At 48.8% G+C, this 15,522-nt stretch overlaps 1 protein-coding gene across 1 annotated transcript; it reads right to left on the reverse strand.

Moving 5' to 3' along the window:
- SPINK4 (serine peptidase inhibitor, Kazal type 4) lies at positions 1,956 to 11,313 on the reverse strand. Its single transcript, NM_213864.1, is given in 4 exon segments — positions 1,956 to 2,082; positions 3,795 to 3,907; positions 5,205 to 5,245; positions 11,229 to 11,313. Coding segments are annotated over 4 exon segments (261 nt in total). The 5' UTR covers positions 11,290 to 11,313; the 3' UTR covers positions 1,956 to 2,036.

Genomic DNA, 15,522 nt, shown 5'->3' on the forward strand with positions numbered 1-15,522 from the left:
CATGAAGTTAGCGTAATTCTGTGTGTGAGGGAAATTAACTTCTACCTAGTTAAGCCACTGTTATTTTGGCTTTTTGATCTCTCACAACTAAACTTAATCCTACACCATCACTATGCAGGTGGGAAACAAGTTTCTGTTATCAACAGCGGTGGAAGGACCTTACAGGGACCTCTCAGTCCCTGCCTCCTGTAGAGCTCTCAGCAGCAATTCCTGCCCAGGTTGGTTCCCAGTTCAGTGGTCCAGGGACTGTTGGTTCCTGTCTTTCCTGCCCCCACTTTCCTCCCAGGGTGTCTTCCCACTGAGCATTTCCTGCTCTACCTGGCTGCTGTAGAGCAGGAATCTGACTCCACATGAAACTGCTCCCACCTGGCCAGGCCCCTCTCCACACTCATTTTTCCACCACCACCACTATCAAGAGCTTGCTGTAGGACTTCCCTGGTGGCTCAGCTGGTTAAGGATCTGGCATTTGTCACTGCTGAGGTTCAGATTCAATCCCTGGCCCCGGAATTTCTGCATGCCATAGGAAAGGCCAAAAAAGAAAAAGAAAAAAAAGGGAGGGGCTCCTATAAACTTCGGCCAAGAGAGGAGTAGATGTTTTGTATATACCACGGGCTGGGATCTCTGTCTTTGGTGAGATTTCTTTCTTTTTTTGGGGGGAGGGGGCACACTTGCAGCAAGCAGAAGTTCTGGGACCAGGCATCAAACCTACTCCACAGCAGCTTCTGAGTCACATCAGTGATAACACCAAATCCTTAACCCATTGAACCACCAGGGAACCCCACATAGGGAGATTTCTGAATGCTGCTATTCCTGTGGGCCACTGGGTGAGTGTGTGTGCTCTTTGTGTGCTTGGGGTTGTGTCCAAAGTTCAACATACTTAACAACTCATCAGAGTGCAGGTTGACAAAAAGAGCAGAGCAGGGTCTGGAAGTCATCCTGCTGTGGGTGGCTGGGGAGCAGGGGGTACTCATTCCAAGGCTGGGGGCCACACCTTTTGTCAACAATTACAGACCTAGTTCAGTATTTTATTTCATTTATTTATTTATTATAAATTTTTAATTTATTATTTTATTTTTTGGCTGTGTTAGTGGCATGTGGAAGTTCCCGGGCCAGGGATCAAATCCAAGCCACAGCCTTGACCCAGGCCACTGCAGTAACAATACAGGATCCTTAACCCACTGCGTAACACAAGAACTCCTGGTTCAGTATTTTAATAAGCACTTCAGATGTGCAATGAACACTACCTGAATATCAGCCACGACAGCGTTGATGTGTGTGTGGTGATATGTGTGTGAAGGCCTGAGAGTGAGATTGGGGTGCTGGTGTAGCCCAGGGAGAAAGCTGTCGGGGTGTTGGACCCTCCCAAAGGTTGTCTGAGGCTGGGCCTTGCAGTGGTAGAAGACACAGATTTCACATAGGTTTTTTTGCTTGTTTGTTTGTTTTGTCTATCTAGGGCTGTACCCGTGGCATATGGAGGTTCCCTGGCTAGGGGTCGAATCAGAGCTACAGCTGGGGGTCTATACCACAGCCACAGCAATACGGAATCCTAGCCACATCTGCAACCTACGCGACAGCTCACGTCAACACTTGATTCTTAACCCACTGAGCAAGGCCAGGGATCAAACCTGCATCCTCATGGATACCAATCAGATTCGTTTCCATTGAGCCATGACAGGAACTCCCTCACTTGGGTTCTTGACCTCAGTGACAGGCCAGGCTGGGGCACACAGGAGCATGGGGCAGAGTTGTGGGGACAGGGGCTGGCCTCTCAGAGTCCTGTCCCCTTCAAAAGACAGAAGCTACCTGGGACCTCTAGGGGAATGTGTGAGGAACACCAGAGTGATGGAGAGGACATTAGACTCAGACTAGGGAGGAAAGGGCAAAATTCCCCTCAACCCAGCCACCTCCCCAAGTCCTAAAAGACACTGACTCGCTTGACTGGGTTGTGCTGGATCTTTTATTTAATGTCACATCTTCTCCACTCCCAGAGCTGTCCTCCAGCCCGAAGCTTCATGGCTTAAGGGGCTCCTGGGGAGTCAGCATTCGCCATCCTTCACGATCTGGATGTCCTGTTTATTTTCTCTAGGATCACAGCAGACGAGCATGAGGCCACCTCCTCAGGAACTGTCACAAGCCCTTCAGGAGCCCCGGCCCAGTCCATCCACAGCCCTTCCTCAACTCTGCCCACCCCCGACCTCCACCCCCACCCCCACCCCGTGTGCAGTGCAGGGCAGGTCCCCAGGCTCCCCGGACATATCCTTCCCCAGCTTTTCCTCTGTACACCCTCCCCCTGGGAGGTTTCAGCTTCCTGGGATTTCAGCCACCTCTGTACGCTCAGGTCTGCCTCTGGCCTGGACCTTTCTCTTGAACTCTAGGACTATTCCTGCCATTTTCCGTTGTATATCTCCGCAGGGATGTCCCAGAGAGGCAACTGTCCACAAACAGCATTGCCCCACAAACCTGCTACCACCCCCAGGTCTCCCCACTTGGTACCACAAGCCACCCAAGCCTACAGGTTAAAAACCAGCATGTTGCTTTTGCCTCCTCCTGCCCCCTCACCCCCACACCCAACCTTATAGCCTGTCAGTTTTACCCCAATTGTAACCTTGAGTCTTCATCATGCTCTTTTTCTAAGTGAGGGCAGTGTCCTGCTGCTCTCCTGTCCTCTGTCTAGAGTGTTGCAGCTTCCAAAGACTTTCTTCTCTTCCATGATCTCACTTAGCTCTGACCAGATCCAGGTCTTAGTGAAGAAATGTGACCATATAGAGATCTGATGTACCAAGGACATATTCTGGCCCTGCTCACTCTAGACTCATGTCTTTTTTCTTTTTGTTCTTTTTAGGGCTGCACCAGTGGCATATGGAAGTTCCCAGGCTAGGGGTCGAATCAGAGCTACAGCTGCCAGCCTACACCACAGCCGCAGCAACCCAGGATTCAAGCTGCATCTGTGACCTATGCCACAGCTTGCAGCAATGCAGGATTCTTAATCCACTGAGCGAGCCCTGGGATCAAACCTGCATCCTCACCAACACTAATGTTGGGGTCTTAACCCGCTGATCCACAATGGGAATGCCTCAAGACACATTTCTTGCTTCTCCCCCATTCTCCTTTAAACTTCATACTCCAGCATATCTAGCTTCTTATATTTCCTCAAATATAAACTTTCTTTCTATTCTAGATCTTTCCAAACTCATTCCTCTACTTAGAATAACCTTCCTTCCTCTTCCTACCTAATTTCTACTCATCCCTCAGGGCTGAACTAAGGTGTCACCTCCTCTGGGAAGTCTTCCCTGCCCTTGTCTTTGTGTGACACCCACAGGACCCTATGCACCCCCACTGGAGCCTATAGCATTCTGTGCTGCAGCCAACTGACTTTTAGCTTGGCTTCTCCTTAGCCTGACAGTTTGCCGGTAGGCTAGTATGTCTAGTTTATGCCCTATTGTATCCCCAGTGCTTGGCACGTAGTAGGTGTTTAATAAATAATTGTTGGCTGGAGGATTAAATGAACAAATGAGGTCACTAGTGAGTCTGGGGCAGAACAAGGAAAAGAGCCCAGGCTTTCTGGCCCCACCCCAACCCCCCACCAGTGAGCTTTCTGTTTGGAACCATGTGCCTTCTTTTGAATTATACATGTGCTCATGCTGTTACAGGCAAATGTTGGGGAACTCTTCCCAGGCCAAGTGTGAGTGAAGGAAAAGGCAGGTCAAGTCCTGTTCCTTTCAGATCCGTATGCACCACAGATGGGGCCCACCCAAGCAAGCCAAGGGGAAGGTGTGTGTGGGGGGTGGACTTACATCCGAGCCAAGCAGAGCTTGCATTCACTCTCGTATGTGACTCCATCTGTGCCACAGACTGGGTCGTATATCCGGGAGCAGTCTGGGGACTCCGTCATGTGCTCACAGATGGGCTGTGGAAGAAAGGAAGTGGGGGCGGGCACTTAAGGATGAGAAGGCGGAGGGGAGGGACCCAGGGGTTCTGCTTGGAGCCGGTGGGGGGAAGGCTCTAGGGAGGAGCCAAACTCAAGAAGGCCCCAGTGTGGGTCCAAAGAGCACGAAACCAACCACTCAGGGCCTCCTGTCATGTTTGCTTATGCGTGTGTGTGTCTGTGTGTGTGTGTGCGTGACCGTGTGTATGGCTATGGCTGTGGTCATGTGCCTAAGTGTGTAGGGGATCTGCTGAGTCCAAGCATGCAGACATCCAGGTGTGTGCCTGTCTTTATGGGCTCACACAGCCCTCACAGCATCTAACTAGATCCTCTGCAGCTGGAGTTCCCATCGTGGCACAGTGGAAACGAATCTGAGTAGGAACCATGAGGTTGCGGGTTTGATCCCTGGCCATATGCCAAGGGTTCAGCCCTAAAAAGCGAAAAAAAAAAAGAACCTCTGCTACTGATCCTATTGAGAATGCCAGGAGGGAGAACCAGCCATCATTCTTGGAGACCCTGCCTCCCTGGGGTCTCCTGAGCTCACTCTGTCCTGCATGACCTATCAGGATCCTGGGATGAGAAGGCTGGGGAAATGGTACGTAAATTGAGGCTCTGTCTGAGAGGATTTCAGGCCAGCCCTGAGGTCAGCATCAGAACTGGGTCAGGGGGGTTCCTGTCATGGCTCAGCAGAAATGAATCTGTCTAGTATCCATGAGGATGCAGGTTTGATCCCTGTCCTTGCTCAGTGGGTTAAGGATCTGGCATTGCTGTGACCTGTGGTGTAGGTCGCAGACGCAGCTCGGATCTGGCGTTGGTGTGGCTGTGGTGTAGGCCAGCAGCTGTATCTCCAATTGGACCCCTAGCCTGGGAACCTCCATATGCTGCAGGTGCGGCCCTCAAAGACATTAAAAAAAATTAATAATAAATAAATAAAATAAGACCTGGGTCAGGATTGGGAGCGGGGACTGGGGTGGGGATAGGGTGAGGCAGGCAGTGCCATGCAGCCGTAAAGGCTCTAGGCCCTAGAGACCTGAATTCTGCTCTGATTAGCTGTGTAAACCTTGGTGAGGGGGCTGGGCCTGCTCAGCCTGGAAGGGCTGGCCTGGGGAGTATGCAGGCCCAGGAAGCCACTCTGGCCACTGTGGAGCCATTGAAGGTGTATGAGCAGAATGTGTAAGAAGAAAAACGCTGGTTTCCCGGCATAGAAGAGAAGGCTCCGGCTGCAGAGGGAAGGCTGCAGTAGCAGACTCTGGGCCAGGATTGCAAGCAGCTGCCTTACCATTCTTGAGAAAACATGCTTTTCTGCCGACACTGGCACTTCTGAAAGGCAAAAAAGCAAAGTTAGGTTATATTGATTCTGAACCCCCAGGTTTAGGGGTCTGAGGACTGCTTCTCCCCAGCCACTCCCCAGTCTGGAATTCCTCAAGGAAAGGTATTGAGTCACCAGACAGGGGCTCCCAGAAAGCTCATGTGACTTCGTGTTATCAGAACTGAGACAGAAAGCGTAGAATTATAAAGTCCAGCCTGAGGAGTTCCCACTGTCTCTCAGTGGTAATGAACCTGACTAGGATCTATGAAGACTCGGGTTCAATCCCTGCCTTGCTCAGTGGGTTAAGGATCTGGCGTTGCCATGAACTGTGGTGTATGTTACAGACGCAACTCAGGTCCTGCATTGCTGTGGCTGTGGTGTAGGCCGGCAGCTGTAGCTCCGATTTGACCCCTAGCCTGGGAACCTCCATATGCCACGGGTGTGGCCTAAAAAAAAAAAAAAAAAGGCCAGCCTGTTCCTTATTAGGTCTCACTGGCATTGTTATGTTCCATGTAATAATAATGAAAATAATTAATTTTCTGTGTACCAAGCCTTGACAATACATGACCTTGACTACTATCACAGCTTTCTCACTCCTGTGTAATGGGGAGGAGAGGAAGCAGTAGTGGGTGTTAAGGTCTGTGACCCAGATACCACCCACAGGACTGAGGCACTCATTTCCCCAGCTGCAAGGAGAATTGGCTGCTCACAGCAAGTCTTGTCCTAGGAATTACCTTCCAGGGAATGGAGCTGCCTTGCTGGAGGTCACACTTCCTACCAAGGAACAGCCCACATCCACCATCAGGGTGATGTGGATACAAGGCCTGAACTCCTCATCTCTATTCAGAACAGTGCTGAAGGGCCACCCCTGATCCACTGTATCACAGTCAACGTCCCTCATCCCTCACAGTGTTACCCTATGAGCATGCCCTAACAAATCACATGCAGATCTCACAGTCTGTTTCCCGGTACACTTGACCAGCTTATTAAAGAGTCTTAGAGGTGAAGCAACACAGTTTGTTAAGGGCAGAGCTGGCATTTGCACACGGGTCTCTCCCTTCACAGCCCGCTCCTTCCACACACATAGTTGGGACCCACGGCCCCTTGAGGTCTGGATGAACTGCTTACAGGACAAAAGCAAACTGTGATGTGACCGGCGACCACGACAGGTAGATGAGAGACTGGGCGCCATATCTAATGCCACAGGTGGAAGGAAAGGTCTGATGTAAATTGGAGAAGGGCAGGCTGCTTCCTGAAGTCTCTGAAGGGCTGTCCTGGGGGCAAGGAGAGATGAGCTCTTCTCAGCCTCCCAAGGCAGAGCCCATCTGTGTGAGGAGGCTGCAAAGAGGCAGGCATGGGTTCCAGAATTTTCTCTCAGTGGGAGCAATGCCTTAGGGAAGGAGACTGTTCCAGAAGTGGGAAGCTCTCCATCCCTGGAGGTGGGCTATGCACTGAGATTTTAGTGTTTCCTGGAGATGCTATTTTAAGAGATTTCCAAGGTAGAAAGGAAGCAGGGAACCAAGCCTGACCTCTGATGCACTGTTTAAGTGTCAACACTTAAATCTACCCTGTCACCATGCTGCTCAAAACCCTTCCATGTCATAAATACCCCAAATGGAAATTATCCAAACGTCCTTCAGTGGGTGAATGGATAACTATGACACACACGTACAATGCAATAAAACTCAGCAGTAAAAATGAGCAAGTAACTGATAAATACACATGTACAATGCAATAAAACTCAGCAGTAAAAATGAGCAAGTAACTGATAAATGCACACATGGCTGAATTGCAAAAACATGTTGAGCCCAAGAAGCCAGACCCAAATGACTGCATGCTGTGTGGTTTCATCTGTTTGACATTCTAGAGCAGGAAGACTAACCCAGGGTGGAAAAAAGTCAGAGCCATGGTTGCCTCTGAGGGGTGGGGATAGGGGCAGGGATTGACTGGCATGAGGACAATTTCTGAAGTGATAGAAATGTTCTGTGTCTTGAGAGGGGTCTGGGTTCACAAGTATATGCATCGTCAGAACTTTTTGAATGGGATTCACTGAGTGATAGGATTTGTGCATTTCATGGAATATAATTATTGGAGCAGGGAAGCACTTAAAAAAAATATAGAGTCCTGGAGTTCCTTTGTGGCTCAGCAGAAACAAATCTAATATCCATGAGGACATAGGTTTGATGCCTGGCCTCGCTCAGTGGGTTAAGGATCCGGCATTGCTTCGAGCTGTGGCATCCATCGCAGACTTGGCTGATTCCACATTGCTATGGCTGTGGTGTAGGCCAGCAGCTACAGCTCCTGTCCGACCCCTAGCCTGGGAACCTCCATATGCCAGGAGTACAGCCCTAAAAAGACTATATATATATATAGCCCTTCAGGGCTCCCTATAATGACCATTGAATCCCTCCTTTTTTTTCTTTCCCATGAGGTCTGGTCCCTCATGAATGGGATTAGTGCCCTTATAAACAAGGCCCCTGAGGCCCCACCTCCCAATACCATCACCTTGGGAGTTAGAATTTCAACATATAAATTTCAGAGGCCACAAATAGCCGGACCCTGTGCTCTCCCATCACTGGGTCACTCCTGCCTCCCTATGGACCTGCACGCCTTGGGGCTCCTTTGTCTCTGCCCCATGTCGCAATGCCCTCCTCCCCCACAGTGAGTATTCAGGGTTTGACCATGAATGTGCATGGGAGGACGAGAAATTCTGAACCCTGTGGTGTCAGAGTTTCTTCTAGGTGATGTGGGAAGAAGTAACATTAACACTCAGGCTGCCCTCTTGACCTTGGCCCAAGGTGCCCCTTCCTCACCCAACCCAGGCAGGAATCTGAAATGAGCAAAAGGACTCTCTTCAGGGCGGTCCTCCTCCGTGTTCCAACCAGAGAACTGCTCAGGGACTGGATGCCAGGCTGGTGGTAAGCTGGCTGTGCCAGGCCAGAGCCCCCAGACCCATTCTCTATTGCCCCAACGCCCAAGTCTAAGTTCCCAAAAAGGAGGAAGGGGTGTGGGACTGGCCGTGAAGTCAGTGTCCCTGGGGCCCTGCTGGGCCTTGCCCTGTGTATGAGGTACATGGGCCCCTGGGCTGAGAACACCTGGGACTTTTAGGCTGAGTAAATTGAGCCTTGTTTCTCTTTGACGCTTCAAGGAAAAAGTTAATTGCAGGAGCTGAGCTCTGCTTGAGTAGAAAGATAAGATGACCACTTCAATCACTCCTGGGGTTAAAGAGACCTCCTCAATTACACATGTGCAGTGGGACTCCTAGGGTCAAAAAGGGATGGGGCTCCAGGCCATAATAAGTCCTGATACTGTCCCGGCACCCTTTGCTGTGGAATCCATCTTGGCCAAAAATGCGTGAGCATAGTGGGGAGGGACTTGTGTCCAGTCAGGTTGTGAGAAACAAAACAAGATAATTGGCTAAAGGTAAACAAAGACCAGGAAGAACCAGGCTATATAAGTGATTTAAATCACCTCCCTGGGTGTTTCCGTCGTGGCTCAGCAGAAACAAATCTGGCTAGTATCCATGAGGGTACAGGTTTCAATCCCTGGCCTCCATCAGTGGGTTAATGATCCAGCGTTGCCCTGAGCTGTGGTGTAGGTCACAGAGCGGCTCAGATCTGACGTTGCTGTGGCTGTGGTGTAGGCTGGCAGCTGCAACTCCAATTGGATCCCTAGCCTGGTAACCTCCATATGCTGAGGGTGCGGCCCTAAATAAATACATAAATTGCCTCACTGGGACACTCCTCACCCAGTGGGACACACTCACCCACACTCCTCTTTAGGGCGTGTATTACTTATTTGCTTCTGACTTAAACTACTTCTCTGTGTGCTCTCCCACATGTGGTACTGTGACTCTAACAATGGACTATTTTCACAATCTTTGCCTCCGTGAAACATTCTTGCTTTCAACAGGGAGCAAGAATCAGGGCAATTCCGCTTCTAGCCTCTAACTGGTCTAGTGACTAGGATTCCTGTTGTTCAACCAGGCTGCCCAGGTTCAATTCCCAAGCAGAAAATTAAGATCTCGCTCCAAGCCATCACTCACTGCTGCCTCTCTGAGATCAACAGCTTGATGATAGATGGGGTGTAAGTCATCTCCCTGCTTCCTCTTTTAGTCTGTTCTCCACATAGCAACCAGAGCAATCCTTTTACACAGACCTCTGCTTATAACCTTGCAGTGCCTCCCACTTCACTCAAGGAAAAGCCAAATTCCCACATCGGCCTTCAAGGCCTTACCTAGTATAGTTACCAGTTGCCTGTATCATCTCTTTCCTATCACCCTGCCCCTCACTCCCTTCTAGCCCCACTGGCCTCCTAGCTGTACCTCAAACATTCCAGGCATGCTCCTACCTGAGGGCCTTTGCACTGCCTGTTCCCCTGGTCTGGAACGTCTTCTCTCACATAGCCCCATGTTCACTTCTCTGCCTCCTTCAATCTTTGCTCAAACATCAGCATCTCAGAGAGAACTCCCCTGATTTAACATTGCAGCACTCTCTTGATTCCATCACCTTGCCCAATATTTTCCCCTCAGGCTTTATCACCTTCTGACATACTGTTTAAGGTACATTGTGCCTGTCTCGTTTATTGCCAATTCCCCTTCCTCCTTGCCTTTAAGATCCATCAGGAAAAAAAGGAGATGGGTGGGGTGTAAGTAGTAAGTAAGAGGAGAGAGAAAAGGGAGTACCTATTGTGGCTCAGTGGGTTAAGAACCCAACTAGTATCCACGAGGATGGGGGCTCAATCCCTGGCCTCGCTAAGATCCCTGGCCTCGCTCAGTGGGTTAAGGATCTGGCGTTGCTGTGGCTGTGGTCTAGGCTGGCAGCTGCAGCTCCAATCGACCCCTAGCCCTGGAACTTCAATATGCCGCAGGTGCGGCCCTAAAAAGCAAAAATAATAGTAATATAATCTTATTAGATCCATCAGGGCATTTCTTTTCTGGCTTGCTAACTGATTTACTTTAAGAGCCCACAGCAGTGCCTGATGCACAGCAAGGGTGAGACTGCAGAGGTGCCTGGTTCCCCTGGCCCACTCCAGCTGCCTGTGTCCAGCCCAGGGTGAGGGCTCTCTTGTGTTCACTTGGCTGCTCTCAGCCCCACAACCACAGCCTATCAGAGCATATGGGACTCAGAGGACCCAGGTGGGCTTCCTTCAGCACCACCACCTTCTCCATTCTGCCTCCCTGATCTCTAGCCCAGTAGTTTCACAGTGCAGCTTTGAAACAACCTTCTGCTTTATAGCTGGAGAAACAGAGATCCCAAAGATGGGACAGGACTTTTTTTTTTTTTTTTTGTCTTTTTGCCATTTCTTGGGCCGCTCCCGCGGCATATGGAGGTTCCCAGGCTAGGGGTCTAATCGGAGCTGCAGCTGCCAGCCTATGCCAGAGCCAGAGTAACGCAGGATCCGAGCCACGTCTGCGACCTACACCACAGCTCACGGCAACGCCAGAACCTTGACCCACTGAGCATGGGCAGGGAACCCGCAACCTCATGGTTCCTAGTCGGATTTGTTAACCACTGCGCCACGATGGGAACTCCCAGGGACAGGACTTTTGTAATTTGGGGCCAGAGTTAGGATTTGAATGCAGGTTTATTTTTTTCTTTCTTTTTTTTTTTTCTAGGGTTACACCTGCAGCATATGGAAGTTCCCAGGCTAGGGATCGAATCAGAGCTGTAAATGCTGGCCTACGCCAAGCCACAGCAATGCCAGATCCCAGTCGTATCTGCGAACTACACCACAGCTCATGGCAACACTGGATTCTCAACCCACTGAGTGAGGCCAGAGATGAACCTGTGTCCTCGTGATACTAGTCACATTCATTTTGGTTGAGCCACAACAGAAACTCCGCAGGTTTCTTTTCTCTTAGCCCACAGAGCAGAAAGAAGGTATATGCAGGAAACCAAGGCCTCACAGGGTGCTCCAGCCCCTACCTCTGCCCCTACCTGAAGCTCACCTACCAACACCAAGCCACAGAGAATCCAGGCTCTGCCTACTCACCTCTGTCCACAATGAAGAGGGCAGCCAAGGCCAGGGCGACCACCCACAGGCGGACAGCCATGCTGATCCTGGGCTGGCGTGGCGGGAGCTGGCTGGGGCCAGGGCCAGGGCCTCTGGGGCCTCTTTATAGTGCTGATCCCCACCCTTATCTTATCTGAGGCCAGATGGAGAGGGTGGAAGTGTCCCCAGAGGTAATATTTGCACCCTGGCATATAGAAAGGGTTTGCTCTTTACTCATGATGGCCTGGGGTTGGGGCCATGGCCGGGAGACTTTGGAAGTAAGAAAGTTTGACCAACTTGCAAAGCTGACTCCAGCCTGAGGGCTGCAGCAAGAGGGAGAGGAAAATTGAAATAGAGGAAAAGATAGAAAGACCAATTCAGGAGTTCCCGTTGTGGCTCAGTGGTTAATGAATCCGACTAGGAACCATGAGGTTGTGGGTTCGATCCCTGGCCTCGCTCAGTGGGTTAAGGATCCAGCGTTGCTGTCAGCTGTGGTATAGGTCGCAGACATGGCTTGGATCCCAAGTTGCTGAGCTCTGGCATAGGCTGGTGGCTGCAGCTCCGACTAGACCCCTAGCCTGGGAACCTCCATATGCCACAGGTGTGGCCCTAGAAAAAGCAAAAAGACAAAAGAAAAAAAAGACCAATTCAGAGAGACTGAGAGAGAAAAAAGAAAACAAATGTGAAAAAAATCAGCAACTGGGAGGTGGGCGGAGGCAGAGAAAAGGGGGTGGAGTCATGGGTTCCTTTGCCAGTGCCACCACTAACCAACTTTGACCTCAGAAAAGCCATTTCCTTAAAATGGACTTCACTTTACCACTATAAAATTACGATGATGCAGTATCTGAAATGAGGTATAAATGTAAATAAAAATTATTCCCTTTTTTTTTTTGCTTTTTAGGACCACACCCAAGGCATATGGAAGTTCCCAGACTAGGGGTCAAATGGGAGCTGTAGCCAAGCTGGCCTACACCACAGCCACAGCAATGTCAGATCCAAGCTGTGTCTGCGACCTACATTATAGCTCATGGCCATGCCCGATCCTTAACCCACTGAGCCAGGCCAGGGATTGAACCGCATCCTCATAGATACTAGCCGGGTTTGTTACCACTGAGCCTTGACGGAACTTCTAAAAATTATTCTTTTCATTATTTTTATTTCCTTTTTTGCACCATGAAGTGGGCACAATGGACAGAGCAAAAAACGGCAGAGTAAAACTTAAGGGTAAAGCCCTTGTGCTTTGCTGCCTTGTATGTCCACTTACACTTAAATGGATTAAATACAGATATCAGTCTGTTCAAGACAAATGAATATCTAAAAGTCCCTCATAAAAGAAAATAAAATAAAAAATAAAAATCCCTTATACAATATATATGAATAAGGTATTTCATTATCTGCTTTCAAAGAATTTCTGATTTATAAAAAGAAGAGTTCCCGTTGTGGCATAGCGGAAACTAATCTGACTAGGAGTCATGGGGTTGTGGGTTCAATCCCTGGTATCCCTCAGTGGGTTAAGCATCTGGCATTGCCGTGAGCTGTGGTGTAGGTCGAAAACATGGCTGGGATCTGGTGTTGCTGTGGTTGTGGCATAGGCCGGCGGCTACAGCTCTGATTGGACCCCTAGCCTGGGAACCTCCACATGCCACAGGTGCAGCCCTAGAAAAGACAAAAAGACAAAAAATGAATAAATAAATAAATGATAAAATAAAAAGAATGACAAGATTTTGGAGTTCCCATGGTGGCACAGTGGTTAACAAATCTGACTAGGATCCACGAGGTTTTGGATTCGGTCCCTGGCCTCACTCAGTGGGTTAAGGATCCGGTGTTGCCGTGAGCTGTTGTAGGTCAGAGACGAGGCTCAGATCTGGTGTTGCTGTGGCTCTGGCCTAGGCCAGTGGCTACAGGTCCGATTAGACCCCTAGCCTGGGAACCTCCATATGTCTCGGGTGTGGCCCTAGAAAAGACAGAAAAAAAAAAAAAGATTTTATTTATATATGCATTTCTCTAATTCATTTAAATTAGTGATTTTTTTTGCTCAACCTGCAGATTAAATTTCCCTGGGGAGAATTTTAAACTATAGATGCTGAGCCTCACTCTGAAATGTTTGAATCAAAGTTTTAGTGGAGTTCCCTTGTGGAGCAACAGGTTAAAGATCTGGTGTTGTCACTGCAGTATCTCAAATCACTGCCTTGGCTCAGGTTCAGCCTCTGGCCCAGGAACTTCTACAGGCCATGGGCCCAGCCAAAAAAAAACCCCTAAAGTTTTAGTTTTAGTTTTTTTTTTTTTTTTTTAATCTTTTTACAAGTTATCTGCAGGCTTGAAAGATTTCAAACCTATAGATAACTTGTAAGAATAGTTAAATGAATCAATGGGAAACATTCTCGTTTAATAGCCCCTTCAGGAGCCATAGGCAACCAGTCACATCTACAGACTGATGGAAACCTCAGATCTGCAGCCAATTCCTGCCCCAGGCCCATGACGCATTTTCTAGATCATCCCGCCCCTCTCAGGAGTGCCTTTGAGGCAGGTGGCAGCCATGCTTCCATTGCTTAAATGACCAGAGCAAATATTTAACCTTGATTTCCTGTCCTAAAGCAGGAAGCCATTTCATAAAGAAGGGGAATTTTAAAGGTAACCTAGTTCCTGTCCCTTCTTCTACTTGGCCCTTCCTGCTGCAGCCTCACCAAGAAGTCATTCATCCTCCAATGATGGGGAGTTCACTCCCTGCCAGTTTCATTGTTGAATTTTTTTTAGGTTTGATCATCTCAAATTTACTATTTTTTTTATTGAGGTATAGTTGAAGTAAATATTATATGTTTCCGGTGTACAACACAGTGATTCACAATTTTTAACGTTTATACTCCATTCATAGTTATTATAAAATGTTGGCTATATTCCCTGTGTCATACAATGTATCCTTGTGATTTTATTTTATTTTATTTTTTATTTTTGGCCATACCTGCAGCATGCAGAAATTCACAGGCCAGAGATTGAACTCATACCACAGCTATGACCTGAGCCATGGCAATGACAACCCTTCTGCTGAGCCACTAGGGAGCTCCTTTATTTATTTAATACCTAGTAATCTATATCTCTTAACCCCCTACCCCTATCTTGCCCCTCCCCCATTTTCTCTCTCCACTGGTAACCCTAGTTCGTTGTCTATATCTGTGCGTCTCTTTATGTTTTGTTATATTCATTTATTTGTTTTGTTTTTTAGGTCCCATGTATAAGTGATAAACAGTATTTGTGTCCATTGTTGGATTTTTTTTTTTCTTTTTTGGCTGCACCTGCGGTATATGAAAGTTCCTGGGCCAGGGATCAAATCTGAGTTGCATCTGTGACCTTTGCCACAACTGAGGCAACACTGGATCCTTAACCCACTGAGCTGGCCTGGGGATCGAACCGGCAATGCCACAGAGACAAGTTGGCTCATTAACCCACTGCACCACAGCAGAAACTCCCTGCATAGTTTAGCACAGAGGCCTTCCTCACACAAGTGGTCTGCTTCCCTGTCTCTAGGCTCCTGCACCTGCACGAGCCCCAGCTGAGCATCTCCAAGCTGAGTAGGTCCAGACCTCCAGACCCATGTCTGCCCCAACCCTTGTATATGATGAAGCGCCTGGGCTTTTCTGCATTTCTCACCTGGTCCCCTACTTTGTCTGCCAGTGTCCCACGTTAGACTGAGAAAGGGACAGAGGGGAAAAAAAAAAAAAAAAAAAAAAAAGAAAGAAAGGGACAGAGGGGAGTAAGGGAGTGTGTCACATCGCTTGTTTTGAACTTTAGACCTCTATGAATGTGGCAGGAATGACTGCTGATGGCTCTAGCTGCTTCAAGGAACCAGAAAGCTTGAGTTCTGCATCTTTCAAAATCCAGAGTACAATCAAGGGTCCTGTGGGGTGCCAACTTCACCTACCATCCACCCCCTGCCCAAGGTCTCTTTCTAACTTGCTAATCTGTCCTCCCACCAAAGCATATCCAACTGCTATTGGACAGTACCCCTATGGATGTCAGTGTATACAAATAAACCTCATTCATTCATTCAGACTTCATTCACTCATTCAATAAGAGTTTAATGAGCAGCTAGGCGCCAAGCTCCATGTGGGTAAGGGAATAAGTCAGATAGTCAGCTCCCTAAAGGAGCTTGTAGTTAAGGGGTGGTTGGTACTAAATACACAGCAGAACTGTAGCATCAACACTGGGCTGAGTCCCATGAGTGGGACATGCTCGGTGCTTTGAGGGGATCCAAGACTGACCCACCCCCTAGGAGGCCAAGGGGTGAGTGGGTAGGGCA

The sequence above is a fragment of the Sus scrofa genome, chromosome 10 (assembly GCF_000003025.6).
Source record: "Sus scrofa isolate TJ Tabasco breed Duroc chromosome 10, Sscrofa11.1, whole genome shotgun sequence".
Lineage (NCBI taxonomy): Eukaryota > Metazoa > Chordata > Mammalia > Artiodactyla > Suidae > Sus > Sus scrofa.